Genomic DNA, 25,197 nt, shown 5'->3' with positions numbered 1-25,197 from the left:
GAAGCCTCAAACTTTGTGAAAACCAAAAATTTGTGTCAGTCTCAAAACTTCCGGCCAAAACTGAAGGGCGTGGGGATGGGACGTTCCTCCTAGGAGTTTCCAAATAAAGCGCTAATGCAGAATACAAATATTTTCACCAACAGATGTTAGAAGAGCAAACCGCTCCTCTACAGCCGCTCACGTCCCGCTTGACTAACGTCCTGTGGTTACTTCTGAAAATGGATGCTGACAGAAACAAAGCCCAATAAGATCCCCATTAGTCCCCAGCATTAGTGCCAGACAGGCCATCAGACGCATTACGCTTTCTCAGTTTATTTGGATAGTGCTGTACATCATTGAATGCTGTGCAAAAAGTCACACAAAGAAAAATATAAACATTCAGCATTTTTACCCCCCGTTTTGTTTTACAGCATCAGTAATTTTTTCTTCTTTGTTTACTCCAAACAAAACAGGAACCGATCCTTCTGACTGGCGGCTCCTCCGTGTTTGAAAGTTTTATCGAAGTTTGACTAAACAAAACAACCAAAAACTTCCTCTAAAAACAGGATTAAATATTTAAATTTACAAAATGGAAGCTCCACCCATCCAGGAATATTTTTGGTAAGTGAAGCAGAGGCCGATCTGTCCCTTTCAGATTCGGCATTTCATGAAGTCACAGCTTCGTAGGGGGGCGCTGTAGGACACCTGGGAATGAAAGAACAGTTAGGCTTCTATAGCAAGTACAAGTATGCAGAATCCTAACTGGTCGTCCTTAAAGGAGCAGCCATGTTTATCCCATTCTGGACAAATCCACAAACTTTATATCCATCAGCCAAATCTTACGCTGGGCATTTGCAATACCTCATGGCCAGATTCTAGATTTGTGAGGTGCTGCAGTCACCGGTGTGCCCTTCTATTTATGTGATCTAGTTCTAAAGCAAGGAATACAATGTAGACAGACCGGTGCACTACAGCCGAGTACACATGATATGCCCTGTAGGCACCGACATTCAGCTGCCCATCTCTGCAGCATGGTAATGACTGGTCCGGAGTAAGCTAGAAGCGCCCAGCACTTTGTGGCCATGTACGCCCCGTGGGTACGGTGCTGTAGTCTGCTCAGTTCTAGCTCTTGCCCTATAAAACTTGTGCCGTTAAGTTTGACAAATGCAGAGACTGAAGTCTGAACTTACTCCATTTTGTCCTCAAGTTTATGGATTGTCTGCTTGTCCAGGTAGCGGCAGAATAAGGATAGCAGATTGCTCGGCAAGAAGAGTGGTTCCACCATGGAGGATTTGGAGACATGGGAGAGTTCTCGTGCAACTAGGAACACCGTATCGGTCCTGGAAAGAGAAGAAATAATCTAGTTATGGATCGGCATAAGAAATACTGAAGTTTGTCGCATCTAGTCAAACACTTTTTAGCTACCCACATACCGCCGCTCCAATATAGTCACTGTAAAGCATCTCCTACCAGATAGTGGTGGCCTAAATCTAGGAGAGGGTTGTTCACATGGAATAAACGAAAACCATTTTAACCAAACTTTCAGACATTAATGCCTAGTTTACATTAGTCAGGTAACCGGGCCCAGAGAACACTTTACTTCCAGTCTCCTTGCCTATGCACTCTCCTGTCTCTGTACAGAGGGAGAGTGCAAGGCAGGTTCACAGTAGATTTGGGAGGAGAGGGCGAGAAATGATGCCGTCTGCTCTACCACTCAACTCCCCCCAGTTTACTCGACCAATGTGTATATGCAATTAACGCATCCCTAAGGAGTTTCCTTGAACAGTCAAGGAGCTATGAAGATGAAAGACAAAAGGTTATGATGTCTATTAGCTGGATAAAAAAAAAAAAAAAAAAAAAAACTGCACCCAGCTATTGCCCCTTATGTGCCATGCTTTGATTGGCTGTTGGGAGGACACATTTTGGAAGGTCCTAAAATGAAAGGCAGGTAAAGGACTGAGCATGCTCACTGAGAACTTTGTAGCGGTATGATGCCCCCCCAAAAAAATAAAAAACACAATTGATCTGGAGTGCGCCAGGGACAGTGAACAGTAGGGGCTGTTGGCGCAGAATAGTGCAAAAGACTGCAGAGGAACCACTCTGGACCACTGGATGTAAGAGGGGCTATCTGGAACAGGCAAAGAACACTGTACAGAGGGACCGGAGACTGCCTGCCACCAGAGAGGAATAGAGACATTGCTGCCCCAACCTAGTGAAGTATCAGGATTGCAGCAAGCATCCAAGGGAACTGTGGTAGAGAGTCATCCTACCGACCTTGAACTAGCCTGGGCACGTGAGTGCCTATTCCTAAGCAATGAACTGTAAGTGGGGCCAGCCTTTAGCAGATAGATATGCACACCAGAAAGGAACTCAGACTGTTAATTAGCAGGTCTGCTATAGGGGGTAGGGTTAGCTTTATAGAGACTGGATTTTATTCAGGTTCTGGGTGCATGAACCTGGTTAAAGATGGTTATTTAAAGAAACATTACAAGAGTAAAAGGGGAACCCACTTTCCTAAGAGACTGAGTGGGGTACCGATCACAGAAAGTGAAGTGTAAACCCTTTAAAAGGCGAACTGTTATAATATGCAATTAGATTTCTGTTCAGCGGGCCTGACCCGTTCACAGCGCTGCTGATACAGTTTTGCCAACATTTCATTCCAAGTCTTATTTCTTCTCAGTGCATGAAGTGTGAACTCTAGGATGGCACTGAGAAGAATCTATGGTAATAGTTACATTGCCTAGTTTGTCTCTGTTTTTAAATAAACCTTGCATCATTTTTAACCCCTTCTGCTTCGCAGCATCACCAACCCCCCTAGACGTTTAAGTAGACGGGCAAGTAAGAAAGTGTGACTCGACCAATGTAATCAGTAAACAAAGGCTTAAGGCCTCATGTCCACGGGGAAAATAAGAATTAAAATCCGCAGCGGATTTTAACTCTTCTCCCGCGCGCGGATCCGCACCCCATAGGGATGCATTGACCACCCGCGGGTAGATAAATACCCGCGGATGGTCAATAAAAGTGATTTTAAAAAAAATGGAGCATGAAAAAATCTGGACCATGCTCCATTTTCATGCGGGTCTCCCGTGGGGACGGCTCCCGCGGGCTTCTATTGAAGCCTATGGAAGACGTCCGGATCCGCGGGACACAAAAATCTGATTTTACTCACACGCTCCGGTTCTTCTCTTCGGCGCGGCGCCATCTTCTCTCAGTCGCGGCCGGATCATTTTGCTTCGGCCCGGCGCATGCGCGGGGCACGTCACCGACGTCATCATGCACATCCGCCGAGCCGAAGAAAGAAGATCCGGCCGCGACAAGAGAAGATGACGCCGCAGCGAAGAGAAGAAACGGAGCGGATGGGAGGTGAGTTTATTCTGATTTATTCTTATTTTAAGCGCTCATGTCCGCGGGGCAGGAGGGACCCGCTACGGATTCTACATGGAGAATCCGTAGCGGGCCTGATTTTCCCCGTGGACATGAGGCCTAAGAGTCTTGCCGTAAGAATTCACCAATAATTCCTTTTACCATTAGTCAAAGAAAAGGCTGCGAGTCTTCCCAAGTAGTATTACCATTTCTCAAAGTCTCCAATGCACGGCTCCATCGGTGTATCTGAAGACAGCAGGCTCTCTCCGTGGCTCAGTAATGCATACAGCAGGGAAATCCCAAACTGTCAAATAAAAAAAAAAATTTTTAAAGACAGATTTATAGGAATTTTGCCCGGTATTGCAGGCACAGCACTATTGAACACAATATCCACCCAGATCACTAGACTACAGACAGTTGGCCATGTGAAGAGCTCATTGCCAAGAACCCCAAGCGACGAACTCCTCCAGGATGATCTATTGAGGAGGTCATCAATGGTAAAGTCCAGAACAATCCCTTTAATGCCTTCATTTTTGGTTTTCCTGCTTGTCTTTAGGGAAGTTGGCACCACAGGGAAACCCAACTGAGCAGCTGATCAAACAAACACTTAAATACCTGGTTCTGAAAAGCTAAAGTGAGTGGCAAGTCAGGAGTCTCCGGCAAGGTCTTGGTAAGTTCCTGAATTACTCGGATAAGTTCAGTAAATGGAAGTCCATTAATAATAGAGGTTAGCGGTCCATAGAGAACTGAAAGAGACTAGAATAGAAAACAGTCGTTTTTCTAATCCTATGAAGTCCCCTTTAAAGGGGTTGTATTGATAAATAACAAAATCAGTGTGGTTCCACCACCTGGAACCCCCACAGACTAGCTGTTTGAGTACCAAGCTGATGTGTGCTGGAAGCAGTGAATAGGAACTTGGCCTGTAATACTATCCCTGGCCACTGCAGTGGGAACGGCGCTGTCAGCTTCCTGCACACATCAGGTCAGTGCACAAGCGCATTGGCCTAGTGAAGAACTGATCAGAGGGAGTCTTGGGTGACAGACCACTGCTGGTCTACCATTGGTAGCCTATCCCGAGGCTAAGCCATCAGTAGTTTACAACCCCTTTAAACAAATAAGTTCTAGTACCCCAAACAGAGGTCACTTACCTTTTCTGTGGTATCATTTTTAATAAGAAACGATAAATGCTGAACCACCGTCAGAAGGATTTCTATTGCCTGCTCACTGTGCAAAAAGGGAAGGAGCCGGGCGGTTAACTTCGTACCTTTGCCAACTTGTAAGAGCTGCAAGAATTCATCCTCCGATTCCCTTAGAGAAAGAAAATGTATAAAAGACAGAATTAGACCGAAGACATTTCTCTTATCACACAAGATGGCTCAGGTCATAGAACATGGTATATCCATCTTATTCAGCCTATTAACCCCTCAACCCCAATGGTGATCCAGAGGAAGGCAACAAAAATAAGACACCACGTCCATGAAGGTGATTGACAGGTTATAAAGGGTTGTCCAGTATATGACAAGAACTCGTCTCCATATTGCTGTTGCACAGTTGGGTATTATGTGGCGAAGGTCGTCCCTATAATTTGAGAAGTAACGTAGTTGGCACGCGAGGACTGTTCTTATAGAAATGGACCTATGGTGCAGAACGTCAAGCTTCAAGTTCTCTACATGGCCGCTATTGTAACGACTGTACACAAACAGCATTTTCGCTACATGCAAATTTCCCCGCCCCCCCAAGAAGGGGGGGGGGGGGGATCCCGTGTCCTCCAGGGTTTCAATGTCTAATTGCACAGGTCTCACATACTCCTCACAGCAGCAGGCCCCGATCTTCAAGTCTTCGCAGATCCGCTGCACTTTGTATCTTTGTTTATGCTGGAACAGGATGTGTTGGTCCTCAGGAATATGAGGCATTTTTCTCTGCATTTCCTCAACCTCCAGCAGCAGCACAAACAGCTGAAAGGTTAAAAGGAATAAAAGTTATATTCTATATTTATATACACAGCTGAGCCAAGGATATGGTGCGAGTCCCAAACCAGGAGCGGAGAATAAGCCGCTGCCCGACACTGTTGGTGCCGCTCATGTCCTCTGATCAGACACTGACATCCAGCTGCCCAATCCAACTCCCAACAGTTTTTGCTGGAAACCCATGCACACACGCACACGCACGTTGGTCAGGCCTGATCATCAATTTGTGGAAACCGTCTCAGAGAATGGCAATTTACAGCTCTAAAGCCAAAGACCCTATTGCCAAGTTAACGCGCCCAGCAGTATGTGACGGTGGTTTATCTGGGTGGGCATGCCATGTGGCTGACGAGCTTTACCTTGGACATCATTGGGGGGGTAAATTCTCAAAGTCATAGCGGAGGGTCGCTACCAAGTAGCAGCTCTAAATGGAGAGCTCATTATGCCCCTACATTACAGGAATAACCATTCATCTGATTGGCTGCCATGTAATAAATACTACGTTACTCGGCAGGTCACAGTTCTGCAAACTGAAAAATGGTGTCTGGCAAGACTTCACCAATAGACATCTGAAAGTCCTTGAATACAACATGTAGGACGAAGAGCACAGAAATACTTGCCAACCTTTTCAATGTGTTTGAGGACTCTCAGCCGCTGGTATCCAAGAGGCTTCATATCCTATTAAAGAGAAGGGTTAGTATAGCCGACATCCTAGTAAGACTTCCACTATACAAGATTGGGGTCAAAGAGCAATATATACCCAATAACCAGGGGAGCCTGTAGTGTATATACAATCCCATGTGCTGCAACCACAAGAATTGTGAGGGTACTACCAGGAGGTACTGCAGAGGGCATCATCCAACGTAACGGCCCTCATACATCTACTGTTGGATGAATGATAGTTGGCCCGACAGCCATTTCTGTGGACTCCCCCTTTATACATGAATGTTCAGCTCAGCCGGCTTGTGCTTTTAGGAAGGCAAGCCACAGCCAGACACCTCTGGTGATAGTTGATCTCCCAGGGAATGAAAGGTCCTCATACATATCAGAGTCATCCGGATCCCCAACGTTAGCAGGTTTGGCGTACTAAACATTAGTGTGTATGGGGGGGCTTGAACAAAGATTACTAGTTCTCCGCTTTTCGCAGGATATCCACAGCATAGGAGACAACTTGCTGATCGGTGGGAGTCTAACGCAAGCCCTCAATGATCTTGAGAAAGGAACTCCCATGGCCCCCTCCCAGGAACCCAACCCTATAGCTAGTCCTGGAACCAAGTGGACATAAGGCCTTATTCCCTCCATTACATATAATATTAGATCAACCAACTAGTCCTATGGAAAGCCTGGATACCATGTCAGGATTCCCCCGGAGGCCTAAGATCTAAGCAGTTTGCAGGCTCAGATTAGTCTGCCACAAGTTCTTCCACACCCGTGATTGGAATTACCTCCTTCCAATGTCTCAGACTAACTGATGTAGCAGTCAAGAAATGGGGAAAGAGGAATGAAGGGTCTCCAGGAAGGCCACTGCAAGGAGTCTGTCTCATTTATTGTATTTTTGCATGTTCGACTTAATTTGTATTCCACACAACAGTCTTCTGGTGACCCAACATCCAGTATAACATCCAAAGTCCAAGAAGTAAAACCCAACCTGTAGCACTGGACATCTACTTACTTCACCTGGCATGACATAGGCGATGGCATCAATTGCTCTCCTGGGGCTGTAACAGGTAGAAACAGCAACTTGTCCTAACGAGCCTTCAATATGAACCACTAGACAAGAGAAGGAGCAGAACGAGATTTAGAAGTACAAAAGAAATAAATAAAATAATGGCATAAACCTCAAATATCAGCAAAAACCAAACACCACACATGACAAGTTTTCCGTGGACCAGCTTCAGTATGAATCCACACTAGAGGGGAAAACTAACGATCTGAGTGACTTCCAACGAGGCCGATCGGTGCTAGACTAGCCGGCGCCAGTATTTTTTTTTGTTGTAGCATGCTGATCGGAGGGTCAGAGTTTCTCACAAGCAGCATGACTAGCTGACCCCTTCTGTCAGGTCTACTAAAGTGGCCGTTCAGCACATATCCACACCCAGACTTATGTAATAGATACCGGATTCATAGGTTTCAGTTTTCTGAATGTAAGGAGTAACCAGTTTGGGTGGCTCCTTCTTCTTGCGTTCTCCCAGGAGTTCCTCCTCAGCCAGTCGTCTTTCCATCTTCTCATAATAGGTCTTGTTGATATGTTAAAAAGATATATTAATAGTTTAATATTGTAGGCAAGTCTAGAAATAGCAGTAGATCTGGAGGTCGGTACCTGGTAGTAGTAGTCATCGAGGTGAGGGTTTTCACTCTGCAACTGGATCATCTGCAGCTTTATTACCCATTCCTTCTCTTTCAGGGACATGAGGCTGGCATAAGGATCCGCCCGGTTGTCCCACTGCTTGCGAGTTGTGCTAGGAACAAAATAAAAAGTCTAATTGGTTAATTAATGAGCGCGTGGATTAAACACGAGTCCCATGACAGAGGGCTTGTTGACGCATGTCCTGAAAGGAGGCTCAATTCCCTTTTTATGATGAACTGGTAGCGCACACCAACAGTGGCCACGACCAACCAAATTCAGCCTTACCTCTGTGGACGTTGTCTCTGACTAAGAATACGACGGTGTTGAGGATGGAGCTGTGTTACGTGTCCTGGAACTCTGCGCAGAAGTAAAGTAGAAGATATATTATACACTCCCTGCTCTTAGATGGGTTTGTAGTCTAGCTACAGGGTTAGAAAAAAATTAAACTTCTCCAACGCAGGGCCTCTAGAGGGCGCTCTGCTGCTCTAAAATCAGATGAAAATTTGAATAGCGGCCACTTCAGATGATGCAATAGCCATTTGAAAAAAAAATAAGAAAAAAAAAAGTTGTTGATAGGTGGCGCTCTAGTAGACCAGATGTATCGTTACAGACCTGCATCAGTGTCAGATCTGGAAGACAGCATTTGTTGGCATGTTGTAGCACTTCCAAACAACTCCTTGCGTCCAGCGGTGCAAAATATGGTTTTGCAAATTGAGAGCATTGCGGAAAACTAAGGAGGGCTTATTGAACATTCGTCCAGCCACAGTGCAGCCACTACAATTATTTTTTATAATAAGCGAGTGCGTCATTTGAAGTGGCAGTTGTCCGAATTTTGTCTTGCTTGGAGTAGTAGAGCGCCCTCCAGAGGCCTCAGAGTTTGGAGAAAGGGGAAGGGGAAGAGGTTAAGGTTTACTGACTTACTTAAACCTCTGCAGAGTGTTAGCCATCGGGCTAAAGAAAGGCGAGAGACTGGGGCTGGGAGACATCGGACCGAAGTGCATCCTGACCATCTTCGGAGTCATTGGCCTTATAGGGGTGCTGATGTTAGGAGACATGGGCCTGAAGGGAGTCGGAGACATAAAACCTGGAGACTGGGGGAGAAGAAAAGAAGTAAAAAGGAAGTTTCCAGAAACAAGAGTTGCTTACCAAATGCAGGGAATTGATAAGAGCACAAGATCACTTACTGAATGCGAGGTCTAAGCGAGAGAGAAGACACAAGTTACCTGATTAGCAGTGAAAGGTGCTGGAGGTCTCCTTGGTGGTGTAAACGGGAAGGAGGGGTGCATGGAGCGAGGCATTAGCGGAGATTGCTGGAACACAGAAAAGTTAATGAATTCCTGCCATCAGGGATGTCGATAGACTCCAATCCCTCACCTGAACATCTTTGTGAGGAACTTGTGAAGGCTAGGGGCCTAAACATAGATTTCATCTGGTCTCCTATGAACGTCTGATATACGCCTATACATTCATATGTTTGCACAGTAAGATTGGATTGTTACAGGAATAGAAATAGAGAATAGTACTCAGCAAACATAATACACACATATATCTTACTTTTTTCCTTATCTCCTGTTACACTGTTCAAAGGTCAGTGTGCAACAGTGTCCAGTAAAGACAAGGCCTTAATGTTTACCTGCTATCTATGTAAAAGCACATGACTGGCTGAAATGTACACATATTAACACCAGACCACCCTTTTTTAAAATACTATATAAAAAGGAAGAGGTTTTGTAATAAAGGTAGATTGCTTTTAGACAGTCATGTCGTCTGTGTCCATTGCTTTCTCACGGCGGCCGCCATAACCACCTCTGATTTGGAGCCTCACAGCATATTGACAGAACAATTGAATTCCCCTAACAAACTGGAACATCTCTTTGAGACAACTCGCCAGACATTTGCAGGATGAATGGATGGAAATACCAGCTGAAGTGTATCAGATGTTAGTGTTGTCAGGGAGCTGCCAGCTCATTAATATCAAGGACTCCAAAGAGCCCATTCACATAATCGATAGGACTACATAATGCTACACTAACTGCAGTGCGAGCGAAGTGCGAAGACTACAAGAGAGCCAGGAAGTGAGCCACCGCTATAATCGGAGTCTGTCACTACTGCATACTGCCCTCAGATAGGGCACCCCCTACCGGACAGATCCTACCTGACAGGTCCCCTTTAACAAGGCTCTTTATGAACACTTACCTGCCTAACGAAGCGCTGCCTGTATGATTTTGGGGACATTCTACCCATTTCGGATCCTCTGAATCTTTGTGGACACATAAATCCTCTTTGCATGGGAGAACCCAGGAACTCCATGTTGTTGGGTGGAATGTACGGTGCCTTGTCCATAACTCGCAAGATGGCTTTATCCTTCAAGACAAGGTTAAGAAGTTAGACGACTACTCATCTCACAAGTACCAAACTATTATTACACATCAGATGCCAAGACCGGTACCCCAAGGAGGCCTCCGCACAATACATACTGCAGGATTTGCGCAGCACTACTAATACGAGCCACGTGGACGGGATTTAAAAAGTCTTATCCACAGTGGAAAAAATAAGCAAACTATGCAGTGAGTCCGTTTATGCTGCCGGTGTTACGGGGGATCTCAACCTTCAAAATGCCAAAGTTTGAAGTCAGCAGCAAATCCACATCATTTAGGTGCAGAGCTACTTTCAATTATCAGCTCTGGAAAGCTGGCGGTGAGTATTTCTCCATGTGAGGCAGCCTGAGAGAAGTAGCTGCTGCCTAGCCATCTCACCAAGATCACCCTGCCCATATGCCCTTTATAGGTTGTGCCAGGACAGCCAGCCTGGTGAACCGGGCGTGCCTGCGGAGCACATAGTGGCCATACAAATGAATGACTAATACTATAGGAGGAGTGTGTTCCTTCCTCCTGCCCATTACAAGATGAGAGAAGCCGATCCTGCAGCGATCAGCGGATCACCACAAAAGTTTTCAGAAAAGGGGTCATTTTTTGCCAGGGTTTTTATGGAGCAAGATCAGGAGCCGAGCCCTCTTCATACACAGTGGGTGCCAGCTGATACCCAGCCGTGATCAGTGTCCTACCAATTGCAGGTTTAACCCTTTAAATCTCCTGACTGGCAGTTCAGACCAACCCCCAGCAACTAGATAGTGCAGTGCCGTCTGGGTGTCATGGCAGCTGGGGCCCTACTTAAGAGGTGTTTTCCCCTGGGACAATGGAGGGGGATGGGAGAAGGAAAAAAAAAAAAAAGAAGTATAAATCTGTCTCATGCCATACCTCCAATATCTGGCCGGCTACCATTGCTGTTCCTTTTGGAGATCCGACCCACAAGCCTGAATCCATTCCACTCTGCGGAGAGAATACAAGTTCCTGCTCTACTTCATAGTTGACTGCAGATTAGATTATATACGGGTCTACATGTTGCTCTTACCGTATCGTAACTCGAATCAAATCCGCTCCAGCTACTTCCAATTCCGCTGTCAACAACCGCGCTGTCAACACTCTGCAAGAGAGGATCGTTAGTCCAGCTGTTAGAGACGAGCACAAAACAGAGAACTGAAATATAGTGGTGACTACCAAACGCCCGTGAGCAGTCACCATGTGACATCACCAGGGCTGGTAATAGGTGGCAAAACCTGGCAGGTGTCGTCCCCAAGTTGGGACAGAATGCCCAAGAGTGAAGTAGGGGGATCATTTGGCTCCATCGTCTGCAAAGTTTTTAATGTACACCGAGCAGTAGAGTGAACCAGGCGTTGAAATGTTGCACAGAACACGCCATCTCCTGCACCAATCTAGGCAGCGGTATTACATGGGCTGTACAAGGTGAGTGCTGATAAGCACTGAGCCTTACGAAAAAAAAAAAAATTAAAAAAAGGCGATGAGCTAGGAAGCTGTAAATTGCAGGGTGTACTTGTCTATATTCAATTATGCCAAAATAAAACTAGGATTTTAACTTTTTTCTTCTTCTACTTTCTCTCCAGCCCAAATGGAACATTGCAGCATCTCCAAAGATGTTCAGTGTGGTAGAGCTGGGGACCATAATCAGGTTCCTGTTTATACCCAAGACTGCGATGGTAACAAGAGGGCATCAGCTTCGTCTAGAAGAAAGCAGGTTCTTTACTGTAAGAGCATTGAGACTGTGGAACTCTCTGCCTGAGGACGTGGTGATGGCAAAATCCATAGAGGAGTTTAAGAGGAACTAGATGCCTTTCTAAAGCAGAAGGATATTACAGGATATAGACGTTAGGTGACCAGCGGGGTTGTTGATACAGGTCTTACAGTCAGGTAGGAACTATCAGAGGTTGATCCAGGGATTATTCTGACTGCCATTAGGAAGTCGGGAAGGAATTTTTCCCCCGAAAGGGCTAATTGGCTTCTGCCTCTGGAGGTTTTTGCCTTCCTCTGGATCAACAAGGAGGTTGAAACAGGCTGAACTAGATGGACATGGTCTTCATTCAGCCTAACATACTATGTTACTCCAAAGAAAGGTGCAAAGCAGATCCATGATGAAAGGTCACAAACTTTGGGTGACGGGGCCCTTCATATACAACAGGTAAACATTGGGTTGTAAATTTTAAAACTGACCATGTCGGTGTTGAAAGTGAGAAATCCAGTTAAGGCTGGTCTCTGTCTCCTTGCCTGCAAATGTGAAAGCCATCCATGACAGAGGACCGTCGAATATCAGCCAGAAGTATGGCTACATATCTGGGGATATCACAGGAGAGAGTTGGTGCCGTTACGCACAATGACTTGGGAATGGGAAAGCTTACAGCCAAGCGGAGCCCGAACAGAAGAGGAGACATCAGTTGGGGTTTGAGCATTTTGCAAGAACAAGCTGGTAACTGTCGATGAGACACGGATCTACTGCGATCCAGAGACAATGAGCAGTCTAAGCAATGGAAGCCAAGGGCGTAACTATAGAGGGTGCAGGGGAGGCGGTTGCACCCAGGCCCAGGAGCCTTAGGGGGCCCATAAGGCCTCTCTTCTCCATATAGGGAGCCCAGTACTATGAATAAAGCATTATAGTTGGGGGCCCTGTTACTGGTTTTGCATTGGGGCCCAGAAGCCTCAAGTTATGCCTCTGATGGAAGCGCAGCAGTTCCCTCAGGCCAAAGACTTTCCGTGTGCAAAGGTCTGCACAGAAGCAAATAGCAACCATTTTCAGGGATAAGAAGGGAGTTCTGCTTGTGGACCTCCCAAAGGGTTCAACCATCAATGCAACATATTACTGTTAGTTATTGACAAAGCTGAGGCAAAATATTAACAATGCAGAAAGCTTTTCAGAGGGGTCATCCTGTTGTAGGACAATGCCCACACAGTACAGGGCCAGGCCCCCCCCCCCCCCCAAAAAAAAACAAAAAAACATCTTTAGGCTTTCATCTGATCCACCCTATGAGCCCGGCCTGGCTCCATCTGTTCCCCAATCTCAAAAAAGGGACAACGGTTTGGGAGCGTTCTGGAGGCAACTAATGCTACAAATGAGTGGTTTGACCAACAGTTGGAAGAATTCTATTTGCAGGGACTTAAAAAGCTGCAGGAGAGACGTCACAAGTGCATCCTGGGGAATATGTAAAACCGTGCGGCAGTTTCAGCTTCCTAGCTCAATTTTTTTCTGGGTAAGAGAATACTTACCAGCACCCCTCATATAGGCTGCGTTATGTTGACACTATGTTAATTACTTAAAGACAACCTGCCCCACCTTCAACTCAGTGGGGCCACTGTGATACTGAAGCCCCATTTAGACGCAGATTATCGCTCGATATTCGTTAGAACGATAAAAATGAGCAAAGTTTTTTTCTTTTAAAGACGGACGTCTTTTTCCTAATGAAAATGTTGGGCTTTTCAGTCGTTGTATTATCGCTGTCTAGTGTCTGCATTAAAAGCTACCCTAAAAAAGAGAACACACACACTTTTGTTTCCCATACTGAACAGTCTAACCACAGGCTCCGATCCCTGTGCCTTCCAGAATAGTCCATCCCATCAGAAGGAACGACTTAACCGCAGATTCAGCCAAAAAGGCTATGACAACTAAAACAGCCAAGAATGTGGCCCGGGGTCTCCATGAGGTGGGGAAAGGTCTGTTCTACAGACCAGGATTAAGGCTTGTAACCCTGTTGGGTCATCAGGACCACAGCTGCCAAGCTATGAGGATATTGAGGATATGAGAGGTGCCCTTTAACCTCTTAAGGACATAGCCCTCCCACCCCTCATTTTCATTTTTCCCTCCACCCTTTAAATAAAAAAATTAAAAAAATTATTAAACTTTTTATATCTCCTTTATTTATCCATCGACGTAGCTGTAGGAGGGCTTGCTTTTGCGGGACGAGTTGTGTTTTTTTCCCAATGGTACCACAAGGTGCTAAAAAACTTTTCAGAAAAGTCTAAGTGGAGTAAAATGTGGAGAGAAAAAAAAACAAAAAAAACCACACAACAGCCACAACAGAATATCCTGTTTTTGGGTGATAGCGACCATTCTTCCTTAGGATAGCTAAAATTAAGAATCCTCGGCACGCCCGCCCCCCCCCCCCCCCCCCCATGTTCATCCAAGTGCAAAGCGATTTGTTACCATAGAAAATAGGCAGTTTTTATAAACAAAACAAGTTCTGTGATGCTCATGTAAAAATTATATCTTTGCAAGCACAATATCCTTCAGTTTCTCGGACTGATATTGCACAAGACTCGACCGTCAATATGCAGCCTCTTGCCTGATCCGACACACCATCTGTTTTCTAATTTGAACAAACCCCTCAAGGGAACCAAATTATCCTCCATTTCTGATGCCATTGCTGCCGCCGTCCGGTTTGCCATCCAACTAAAGGAATTGTATCTGGATGGGTTGAAGAAGTGGTAAGACCGCAGTCAGCAGTGCATCGATATCTAAGGAGACTGAAAAATAACTAAAAGTAGTTTTGTGTCAGTTTCCGGTATGCTGACAGCAGAGATTACCATACAAGAGCGCATTAGTTTGTGTTTAAGTCAATAAGCTTCTTCAGAACCTCCATCATAATTTGTTTTGCATTCGGACAGAAGATCTCTATAGTAGGTCTCCTTAAGAATTACCTCCAACGTTGGCTGTCCATGAACAGCCTTCATCACTGCTGGATCTCCCAAGACCACGTTTTCAGTCCTTGAACTTTCAGCGGGACCCTCCTGTTCCACAGATAGGTTAGCTTCTTTCATGGAGCCCACCAAAGCCTCGACATCTTGTGTGTCATCATCCAGATCGGGGATCTCCTCAGGCTGTATTTCACTTATGTTTTCTATGTCTTCCACCTCTCTTACCATCTCGGGTTTTTGCTCTGAAGGTTCTACCATTACCTCTTCCTTAAGGGGCTCTTCATCAGATTCTTCATGATCTTTAAGAATTAAAGATAGTTGCACCAAGACTCAATACAAAAATTATAAATACATTAGGATCTGGTGGCAACTGCACAGATAACAGTAGACATATGGATACTAGTCAGTCTCATGCTCAGAGCAGTCCTGTAGTATCACCAATTCAACGATCCAAAAAGCAAACAAGAACTGCCTAGACAGTCTGAAAAACTCCCACGGGTGTTTTTTCACACTGTCTAGGCAGTTCTAGTGTGCCTTTTGGATCATTACCCCTCCACCCAGGAGTGTCAGTGGTGCCTCCTACTGCCACCTGAACCTTTGACGACCAGTGATTACGTCGGATATCTATAAGTAGGCCTGGACTACAGTTGCTGAGCGGGTCAACCCCTTCCACGGGGGTCCCCGTCCAGCACCAGGTAAGTCTATTACTGTGTGCAATTCAATTATAAGAGGATCCAATAGGCGTTTTCCTGTTTATATTTATAACCAATTCAATGATGTCCTTAATATTGGTGGTCAAGGACCTCAACAACCAGGGTGATAGGGTCATAGTGGGAACTTTGTTTCACCCCACACAGTGCTACAACAAACCAACCACCCCAAAATGTAAGATGTAAAGTTCTTCACCAATGAGATCCAATCTACATTCACCAGTATTGCCCTTAAAACCCAAGAATGCAGATTCAAGGCCTACCTAGTCCGAAAGTCACCTCGTTGTACAAATCTATTTCTTCATCCTCCTCGGCCATTTCTTCTAGCAAGGAACCTTCTTCAGCCAGATAAAAATCCTCTGGCATCTACAGAGAGATCAGACCTTGGTGATCATGTTCATATCTTGGCCAACTTATAAAATTCCCAGTTACTCCCAACAGTGTCAGAAGCTCCTGCACGATTGGCCAATAAAAAAAAAATAAAAAAAATAAAAATAAAAAAATCATTGAAGCGTACGCCAATGAGGCCAGTGTTTTGGTTGCGACTGCCTTGATGCCAGCTGCCTCCAGTGTTGGTCAGAGGTATAACGTGCAGCTCCTAGGCATCAATACAGAAAACTATAACTGGACCCCAACCTGCCATTTATAACAGTGTCTTAGGTGGGCCTCCTCAAGGAGCAGGAACAGAGTGCACCGGTTACTTACTCGCCCTAGAAGGTCACCCCTGGGATTGACCCAAGTACTTATTTAGATGGTCACATCCACATTAAATCCATGCAGCACAGATTTTGATGTGGCCCTTTGCCAAAATGTGAGTAGCTTAGGGTAGGTCCAGACGTGGCAGATAATAGCGACTATAGATTTACCCGACTGCTTCACAGAAAGAACAGGGATCCCTATATAGAAACGCTGCCAATTTTCACTAAGAATGAGTATGCTGCAAATCCAGTGTGCGTTGATTTCTGTGCAGGAGCTTTCTAGTATGTGTGCATGGGGCTTTGAAAGCTCAATCTGCCGAACTGTAAGTTGCAGTACAACACAAACCTGTAGCATACACAGTAGACGTGGACCTACCCTACATGTCTGGTAGACACCCCCCCCCCCCCCCCCCCCAAGCATCTAGTCTTTAGTGTCATAAAGAGTCACTCACAATCTGTTCCGAGTTGAGATTCATGGTTAACAAGTGTCAGAGAGCAACTTGAAGAGGGAGTTCTAACCTGCGGAGAAAAAAAAAGCCAAAAACAAAAAACGCAAATTGGATAAAGTACATGCTGCTTTACAGTCTAGCACCCCTGTTGATTACCTGTAAGGTAACGGCTCCGTTCTCATTGCAGTGGCCAAGCAGGGTATTGTGGGCCAAGTTCCCATGCACTTCAACGACTATAATGCCAAGCTAGACTCTTGCTGATCTACTGTCCATCAATAGTTTACAACTAGACAAGCCCTTTAAGAGGAATGAACATATATACCCTCCCAACTGCACAAGTAGGCCAACATATGGTCGCTCACTACAATTAAAAGCAGGCCCTTACAATTTTCATGCATAGTGGGTTCGAGTGTGGGCACCATATAGCAAAGTGTTAAAAATAAATAATGGCAATATGCTTAGAGTCCATTCACACAGCGGTCCCACCTCCGCCGTCCCCCTCATGACATCGCCGAAGTTTGGCTAAGTAGATGCGCAGATATTCTAGTTGGAAACCCAATTTAACATTTCAGCCATATTTCTGAGCCTCTCCAACAGGGAAGATATGGCAGCCATGTTTCATATCATGAATTTACCTACAAGTGGATACCAAACATGATCTACAACAAACCAGCTCTGCTTGTATGCAAGAAAAAATAAAAAAAGCTGCAAGTCTGAAGGATGCGTATTGGAGGGTCAGGGAGACCATGGGACCTCCTGCAAATGGCAGGAGAAGTTTACCATCACTACAACACAGGGCTTCCTTGCTGGTCCCAGAAGGAGCAAATGACCAAAGCCCCTCTGATACAGGCCGGTCTCACAATAACAGATTTGAATTGTGGATTCTGCAAGCTTTTGATCCGCGGTTCAGTCAAATGTATTGAGCTTTACAGATGGGCTCACATTAGCATCATCTGCTCACGGAGTAGGTTCTATTTTACTGCCGATATCCGCAACAGAGCCCATTGTTCTCTATGGCCACGGATATACCCGCAGCCCATATACAGTTACATTGCGTCTGGGCAGCGCGTATCCTCGGTATCGCTAAGTGACTTTGCGGGAATATAAACAGAGCTGCACTGTGCACGACCTCCTGCCCGAGAACGCGGTCATGTGCAGTAGGATTGTGCCACCATACGTGGCCGTTAGCAGGGTCACAGCCAGGCTCACAGTTGGAATCAGCTGTGGACCTTCCGCTTACGGCCGTATGAGTGCGGCCTAAATCCACTCAATTTTAACCAGAGCGGAAAGGCGGCCGATCGTTACCCATCTCTGTGTGCCAGTCTACCAGTACCATCATTGGGGTGACACCGATTTAGCTGCAGATCTCCCACCGACTTCAGCCGGATCATAACTGCAATTCATCTCATCTCTGAATACTGAGTGCTGAATGTGTGAACGCGCCCTTAAACTATTTGGGGACTTCTTAGACATTGTTCCTTGCATGTTCTATCCTGTATGAAGATGGTACAAGTATTTCTTTAGTGTTGCTGCCACCTGGTGGAATGTAAGGCCAATAGAACATTTAGGAGCAGGGGGCCACACAGGACCTGGGCATTAAGTGGTTAATTTGATGGGTTTTCCCCTTCAATAAGAGGGTGCTTGTGTAGCTCACCAACGAGGACATTTCTGTATCCGCTGCGGAATCCTCAAGCACATCAGCCTGGAGGATCAGGTGTCTTGGAGAAGGGGCTGGCGGGAAGATCTGGAGACCATAAGGAGAAGTGGGCCCTCTGGAATCAAGATGCTGATTGAAGACCAGACGCCCCCGTAAAGTTCACTACAGTCACGCTATTGGTTTAAGCGGGTTATCGCTCGCTTCATGCAGGGGACATTGTCCCAATAGTTTATTTCAGTTTTGGACTTAGTCTTGAGTCCGCAGGCCGGAGTCTCTGGACAGGTTTTATACGGTACTGATATCCATATATGCGCACATTACCAGATAAAGTTGGTAACTCTTAAAATAACTACCGCGGCCTTTTATAAGGCAGGTTGTGCGGTTTGTGTGTTTATTCCTGATCATTGGCATGGTACTCATGCCCATTGGATCCCACGATCATAACTTGGCATGTTGTTTGCCCCTCACCCTGAGCGGTTGGCGCGGCACACAGGAAGTGAACAGAAATGCTCACTAAACAGTTCTCCCAATGTTTCCAGGCCTTCTCATCTCTACTCCAGCGCTTTAGGAACATGTGCCCCAACAGTGCGGTCCGGCATAATAACCTCATTGATGGGTTTTGCAGTAGAAAGAAAAGAAAGTCAAATTTTTACGGTATCAGAACTGCATGCGCAGAGACGGCGACTTCTGGCTAGTAGGTGTAGCCACTCCGCCACCCGCAGGGACCGTGACTCACCATTTAGGACGCCGAGTCTGCAGCTGTTCCCAGCTCATCTGCAGACCCTCTCACATCACTGCGGATGGGAGAATCACCCACACAGTGACAGGAGGAGGACATGGAGCCCCAGTCTCAGGGGTATCATCAACAAGACTCCCTCCTATGAGAGTTCAAAAGATACATGCAGGGGAGTGATTAAGGGAATATTCTTGTCTTAGACATCTCATATCCAAAGAACGGGGGCGGAGGGGGGCCCATCTTGTTACATCATAATATATAGAAATTGGGGACGTGGTGGCGCATTTATGTGGTTCGCTCATCCGTTTCTGTGACTCTGCAGTGAGGAGAGCCATGTCCGCTGCCGCGTCTGTTCTCTGCTTGGATGTGGCAGTTGGTGGTCACCGCACCAGGTTGGGCCTCCTGCTCTGGAGAGGATATCCATTGTATATTTATGGCGTATCCAACCGACGTAAACACCAATATTTAGCATCCACGTTTGGTGGAACTACTGTACGTTATACGGGGGTTCTGTCTTGGAAGTTCCAACAGCATGAGGGCGCTGTCACACATGGTGGAAAACTCTTCCTCTTCCATGTGGCTTTTGATGGATTAGCCAAGTATGAAATCCGCAGCAATTTTGTGGAAAGACACGGATTACTTACCGGTAGTCCCTTTTCCAGGAGTCATCACGACGGCCCCATTACATATGGAGGTTGCCCTCTGACCCAGGTAGGGACAGGAAGAGTTTAAAAGCACCTCCCTTTCCACCCGTGCTTCAGTGACTTATAAATCATTACGGTGGACAATGTTTACTAAACCAAATTTTACCTTTATTCGGTCATATTTACATTTAAAGAACATAAATTATTCTTAAAGGGGAGGGAACTATGGGCCGTCGTGATGACTCCTGGAAAAGGGACTACCGGTAAGTAATCCGTGTCTTTCCAGAGCGTCATCCCGACGGCCCCATTACATATGGAGTATACCAAATTATACGTGGCCCTAGGGTGGGACCACTGCCTGAAGGACTTTACGTCCGTAACTCAGGTCTTTGTCCGACTGGACGTTAACCCTGTAATGTCGGGTAAATGTATGTATACTCGACCAGGTCGCCGCCTTGCAGATCTGCTCGGCAGACGCCTGGCCTTTTTCTGCCCAAGAGGAGGAAAGAGAGCGAGTGGAGTGAGCTCTAATTTTTCCCGGAGGGTCGAGACCCCTGGCTTTATATGCCTCTTGGATGGCGGTCTTGATCCACCTCGCGATGGTGCTCTTAGTTGCCGTCTTTCCTTTTGCCAGCCCCTGAAATTGAATGAAGAGGTTATTATTTTTACGGAAAGAGCGGGTGGCCTCTAGGTACGCTAGAACAGCTCTCCTAACGTCTAGGTTATGAAATTCTCTCTCTTTCTCGTTACGGGGATTTTGACAGAAGGAGGGCAGAGTGATCGTCTGCTCCCTATGAAATTTTGACACTACCTTCGGAAGGAAGGCTGGGTCTAGTTTGAAGGTAATCCTGTCGTCTTGTATTACCATGTATGGTTCAATACAATGTAATGCTTGCAATTCCCCTATTCTCCGAGCCGATGTTATGGCAACTAAAAGGGTAACTTTTAGTGTGAGCAGCCTCAAGGAGAGTTGTGAGAGGGGTTCGAAGGGGGATTGGCAAAAGCTAGTTAAGACTATATTTAGGTCCCAGGTAGGAAAGGTTTCTCTAACAAAGGGTCGAAGCCGTTCTGCCCCTTTGAGAAACCTACGCACCCAGCGGTGTTCTGCCAAGGGAAAATCTAGATAGGACCCTAGTGCTGCTGTATGGACTTTAAGGGTTCTAGGACTAAGGCCTTTTTCTAGGCCTGCCTGCAAAAATTCCAGGATTACGGGAATGTCAATTCCTGGGATTTTCCCTGGCTCTATTTTACAGAACTCTGTGAATTTTTTCCATATCCTATCGTAGATAGCTATCGTGATAGGTTTACGGCTTTTTGTTAGGGTAGTAATTATATTATGGGAGAGTCCCTTCCCACGCAGTATCATGCTTTCAGCATCCATGCTGCTAGCTTCAATTTCTCGACCCCTGGGTATGTTAGTGGGCCCTGGAGGAGAAGATCTTCTACGGCTGGTAGTAGGAATGGACCCCGGATCGCCAAGGCTTTTAGCAGGGGATACCAGGGCCTTTTGTCCCACATAGGGACAACTAGTATGACTGACGCCCGGCTGGTTTGGATTTTCCTGAGGGTGCGGGGGATCAGTGGGAAGGGAGGAAAGGCGTAGGCTAGGTCCATGTCCCAGCTTTGGGACAGGGCGTCTACCCCGCGTGGATTGTCTCTGGGGTTCAGCGAGTAAAAGTCCTGGCACTTTGAATTTCTCTTCGTGGCGAACAGGTCTATCTGCGGTTCTCCCCACTGGCAGATTAGTTGGTCGAAGACTCGCTGATTCAGTCCCCATTCTCCTGGATGGATGCTCTGTCTGCTCAGGAAGTCGGCAGCGACGTTTGTGGACCCTTTTAAGTGGATCGCTGAGAGGGACAGCACGTTGGATTCCGCCCAGCGGAGTATCTCTGTTGCCAGTCGTTGCAGGTGCGGGTGTCGCGTTCCCCCCTGGTGACGAACAAATGACAGAGCTGTCATATTATCGGTTAGGATTTTGACATGCCTTCCTTTTATAAGGGGTTCTGCCGCCTGAAGGGCTTCCCAGATTGCCCTTAGTTCTCTGAAATTGGATGAGCGTTTAGCTACTTGGGGGTCCCAAATCCCCTGTAGATTTTGGTCGGCTACTTGGGCTCCCCATCCCGTTTTGCTGGCATCTGTTGTGATGGGTACGGTAGATTCTTGTGACCAAGAGGTACCTTTGCTTAGGTTCCTCTGTGAGGTCCACCAGCGTAGGGACTCTTTGACTCGGACGGACAGGCTCACCTTCTTATCCAGGGATGTCTGCCGTTTGTCCCAGTTGGCAAGGATAAATCCTTGTAATTGCCGGGTATGGGCTTGTGCCCATGGGACTATCTGAATGCAAGCCGTCAGGATGCCCAGCACCTTCATTGTTTCTCTAATGGAAACCGCCGTAGTCTGACAGAAGGATTTTACTCTTTGGGTGAGGTCTTCCTTCCTAGATGATGGAAGCCGGGATTCCTGGATGTGGGAGTCTAGTAATACTCCCAGGTACACCTTTTGTGTACCAGGGTTCAAGTCGGACTTCTGCTTGTTAACTATCCACCCTAAACTGTTTAGGGTGGATAAGACCATGGATAGGTCTATACGCATGGTCTTTTCCGTCCTTGACACCAACAAAAAGTCATCCAGATACGGAAATATGCGGATCTGATTCCGCCTGAAGTAGGCTACCATCTCTATTACGATTTTCGTGAATACCCGAGGGGCGGTGGAGATTCCGAATGGAAGGGCCGTGAATTGGTAATGTTGGATCTTGTCTCCCTCCCGCAGAGCAAACCTCAGGTACTTGTGATGGGCTGCCGTTATTGGGACATGGTAATATGCATCTTTAAGATCTATGGTGCACATTACACTATCTCGATCTATTAGTGGGACGATGGATCTTACTGTTTCCATCTTGAATTTTTTGTACGAGATAAATTTATTTAGGGCTTTAAGATTAAATATAGTCCTAATGGAACCATTCGGTTTTTTTATTAGAAATAGGGGGGAATAGAATCCCTCACCCCTTTCGTGATCGGGGACTTGCGCAATGACCCCTAGGTCCTTAAGTTCCTGAACGCCTTTTATGAGGTTCCCTTGTTCCTGTAGGGACCCCGGGGAGGTTATAAGGAATCTCCTAGGGGGTAGCGAGTGGAATTCAATTTGGTACCCTACTTCGATTATTCGGAGTACCCAGGGGTTAGACGTTACCCCTTGCCACTGGCTTAGATAGCCCGCTAATCTACCCCCTGTTTGTTCAGGGGAGGGTTGGACTTCCTTACCCCGACCTCCCTTGGGGTACGACCATCTTCCAGTCTTCCCTTTCCCTTTAACTTCGGGAGGAGGCTGGCGCGTCCTCTTCGGGAAGGATGGTTTCCTGAAAGGTTGTCTGTCAGGCAGGGTTTTACTCTTGTCGCCGACTTTTTCCAGGATTTTGTCCAGGACGGGCCCAAACATATATTCCCCTTGGAAGGGGATGGCGCAGAGCTTATTTTTGGATGTAATGTCTGCGGCCCAAGTCTTCAGCCATAGTGCCCTTCTCGCTGAGTTGCTGAGGACTCCGGTTTTTGCCCCGTATCTTACCGTCTCCGCTGATGCGTCAGCCAGGAAGGCGGTAGCCATTTTTAAGAGGGGGAGACAGCTGGCCAACTCCTCTCTGGGGGCCCGATCCTTTATGGAGGCTTCTAGCCTGTTTAGCCAGAGCGTCATGGATCTAGCCACTGAGGTTGAGGCTATGTTAGCCTCGATGGTGAGGGATGTTGCCTCCCAGGCTTTCTTCATTAATCCGTCGATTTTTTTATCCATCGGATCGGATAGCTGGGAGGTGTCCTCGAAGGGCAAGAGGGTCTTCTTGGCCACTTTTGCGATCTGGATGTCCACCTTGGGGGTTTCCCTGTACAGGCGGACGTCCTCGGTAGCGAATGCGAGCCGGTTTCGGATCTCTTTTGGAACAGTGATCCTTTTTTCCGGTTCCTGCCATTCATCTATGATCACTTGCTGCAGCGTCTGGTTGACTGGGAACATGATCTTTCTTCTAGATCGGAGGCCGCCAAACATCTCCCTCAATTTGCATTGTTTCCCTCACCGCCTTGATGAGGTGCGCAATGTCGTTTGATGAGAAGTAATATTTCTTCTCGTCTTCTATGGGAACCGGTGGGTCCTCTAATTCCCCTTCGGATAGGAGCTCCAGCGATTCACCGGAGATCGAACTCGCCGACTCGGTCTGTCTAGGTCTTTTAGGGACCCGTGACGGACCTGGCTGGGCCTGGGGAAGGGACGCCATGGAAGCCTGCAGCTCTTCCCTTATCATGCAGCGGATATCGGATTTGAATGCTGCTTTCTCCTCTGCGAGAATTTTCCCCGTGCATCTGTGAAGGCAGAGCAATTCACTGTTATAGCAGTGCAAGCGTTGGATTCAGGAGCATTACTTGCGGTAATACACTCACTCCTCGCATAGGGGTTTTTTATAGCTCTCCTCGAGCCTTTTGTTGCAGAGGACGCATTTTTTCAATTTTTTCCTCGGGTCCATTTTCTTTGGACCCTCCTTATCCATCTACCCATGAAAGTGGGGGAGAGGGGAGACAAGAAAGGGAACATATATGCATCCGCTGTACAAGTGACCATTTGCGCATGTTTTGGCGTATAGCCTACTTACAGTTGGTAGGGTGTCAATCTCTCCCTCACGTGCTGAGCTGTCGCGGGTAGACATACTCACATACACTTGTCTGGCAGTCAGCAGGAACCTCCATGGAGTTTAGCCTGCTTTTATGGGGAGGATTTTCGAATTTGGCGCCATTTCCGGGTTTTCGCCGGTAGCCACGCCCCCTACGTTGTGCGCGTGACGTCACCACGCCGGATGACGTCACCGCTATGCGCCCGAGGTCCAGGGAGGCCGCCGCTGCCGTTCCCCTGCCAGGAGGAACTATCCCATCACAGCAGCGGCGGCCCGAACATGCGATCCGCGCGAGGGAGACCAGCGCTACTAGGCGACTGACGGCTCCGTCGGCGGCGCAGGTCGGGGATGCAGGGACTCTTGAGTGTGCGGCCCCGACCTCTACCCCTCCAGGGGGGCCGCACAGCGTGCGGTAAGTATTTCTTTGCGGTAAGTCTTCTTGCCTCCGCAGCTTCCTATCTCCTGCAGCTCTGGAGCTGCTCCTCTGTCCCACCGTAGGGACAGGAAGACACTGAAGCACGGGTGGAAAGGGAGGTGCTTTTAAACTCTTCCTGTCCCTACCTGGGTCAGAGGGCAACCTCCATATGTAATGGGGCCGTCGGGATGACGCTCTGGAAAAACCCACATCTGAGACTTGGGAGTTCTCCAGCTGATACAAGAGCCCCGGAGTTGGCATTTACATGGGTAGTTTGCACGCACGAGTCTAGACTGATTGCAAGACGGATAAAAGCCATTCGTTTCAAGGGGCAAATACACAAGAGATGTTCCTTACAGTCTGATAGTCTGAGTTAGGCCGGAATCACAGGAACCGGTCGGATTCCACATGCGGGCAGCTGGCAGTAAATTCTGTGTGTGATCCCTCTGCTAACCCTGCGTAGCTCATAAAACTGTTATAGGTGACTTGGCAGCTCGCAGGCGGTCATGCGCAGTATACTTTTGTTTATCTTTCCCACGCT

At 47.0% G+C, this 25,197-nt stretch overlaps 2 protein-coding genes across 3 annotated transcripts; both read right to left on the bottom strand.

Moving 5' to 3' along the window:
* Positions 1-296: 296 nt before the first annotated feature.
* PATL2 (PAT1 homolog 2) lies at positions 297-16,993 on the bottom strand. The gene is made up of 19 exons (XM_066598523.1): positions 16,551-16,993; positions 15,664-15,766; positions 14,694-14,989; positions 11,065-11,136; positions 10,911-10,982; positions 9,850-10,017; positions 8,877-8,963; positions 8,575-8,744; positions 7,939-8,010; positions 7,627-7,765; positions 7,423-7,543; positions 6,979-7,076; positions 5,931-5,984; positions 5,149-5,297; positions 4,491-4,650; positions 3,958-4,098; positions 3,549-3,646; positions 1,170-1,319; positions 297-684 (listed from the first exon to the last, which is right to left on the bottom strand). Exons 1-19 carry the CDS (start codon positions 16,572-16,574, stop codon positions 645-647), a joined length of 2,214 nt encoding a protein of 737 aa, XP_066454620.1. The 5' UTR covers positions 16,575-16,993; the 3' UTR covers positions 297-644.
* A 2,737-nt stretch (positions 16,994-19,730) lies between these two features.
* On the bottom strand, positions 19,731-24,838 carry LOC136625074 (lamina-associated polypeptide 2, isoforms alpha/zeta-like). Of its 2 annotated transcripts, none has more exons than XM_066599025.1 (2): positions 22,851-24,838; positions 19,731-21,513 (listed from the first exon to the last, which is right to left on the bottom strand). In XM_066599025.1, exons 1-2 carry the CDS (start codon positions 23,623-23,625, stop codon positions 19,925-19,927), a joined length of 2,364 nt encoding a protein of 787 aa, XP_066455122.1. In that variant the 5' UTR covers positions 23,626-24,838; the 3' UTR covers positions 19,731-19,924. The 2 variants fall into 2 exon arrangements, with proteins under 2 accessions (XP_066455122.1, XP_066455123.1); XM_066599026.1 differs by having other exon boundaries at positions 20,134-20,221.
* Between the last annotated feature and the right edge of the window lie 359 nt (positions 24,839-25,197).

Source organism: Eleutherodactylus coqui, chromosome 4 (genome assembly GCF_035609145.1).
Source record: "Eleutherodactylus coqui strain aEleCoq1 chromosome 4, aEleCoq1.hap1, whole genome shotgun sequence".
Classification (NCBI taxonomy): domain Eukaryota; kingdom Metazoa; phylum Chordata; class Amphibia; order Anura; family Eleutherodactylidae; genus Eleutherodactylus; species Eleutherodactylus coqui.
The sequence above is the reverse complement of the archived record's forward strand: the minus strand, read 5'-3'. Positions and strand labels throughout refer to the sequence as shown.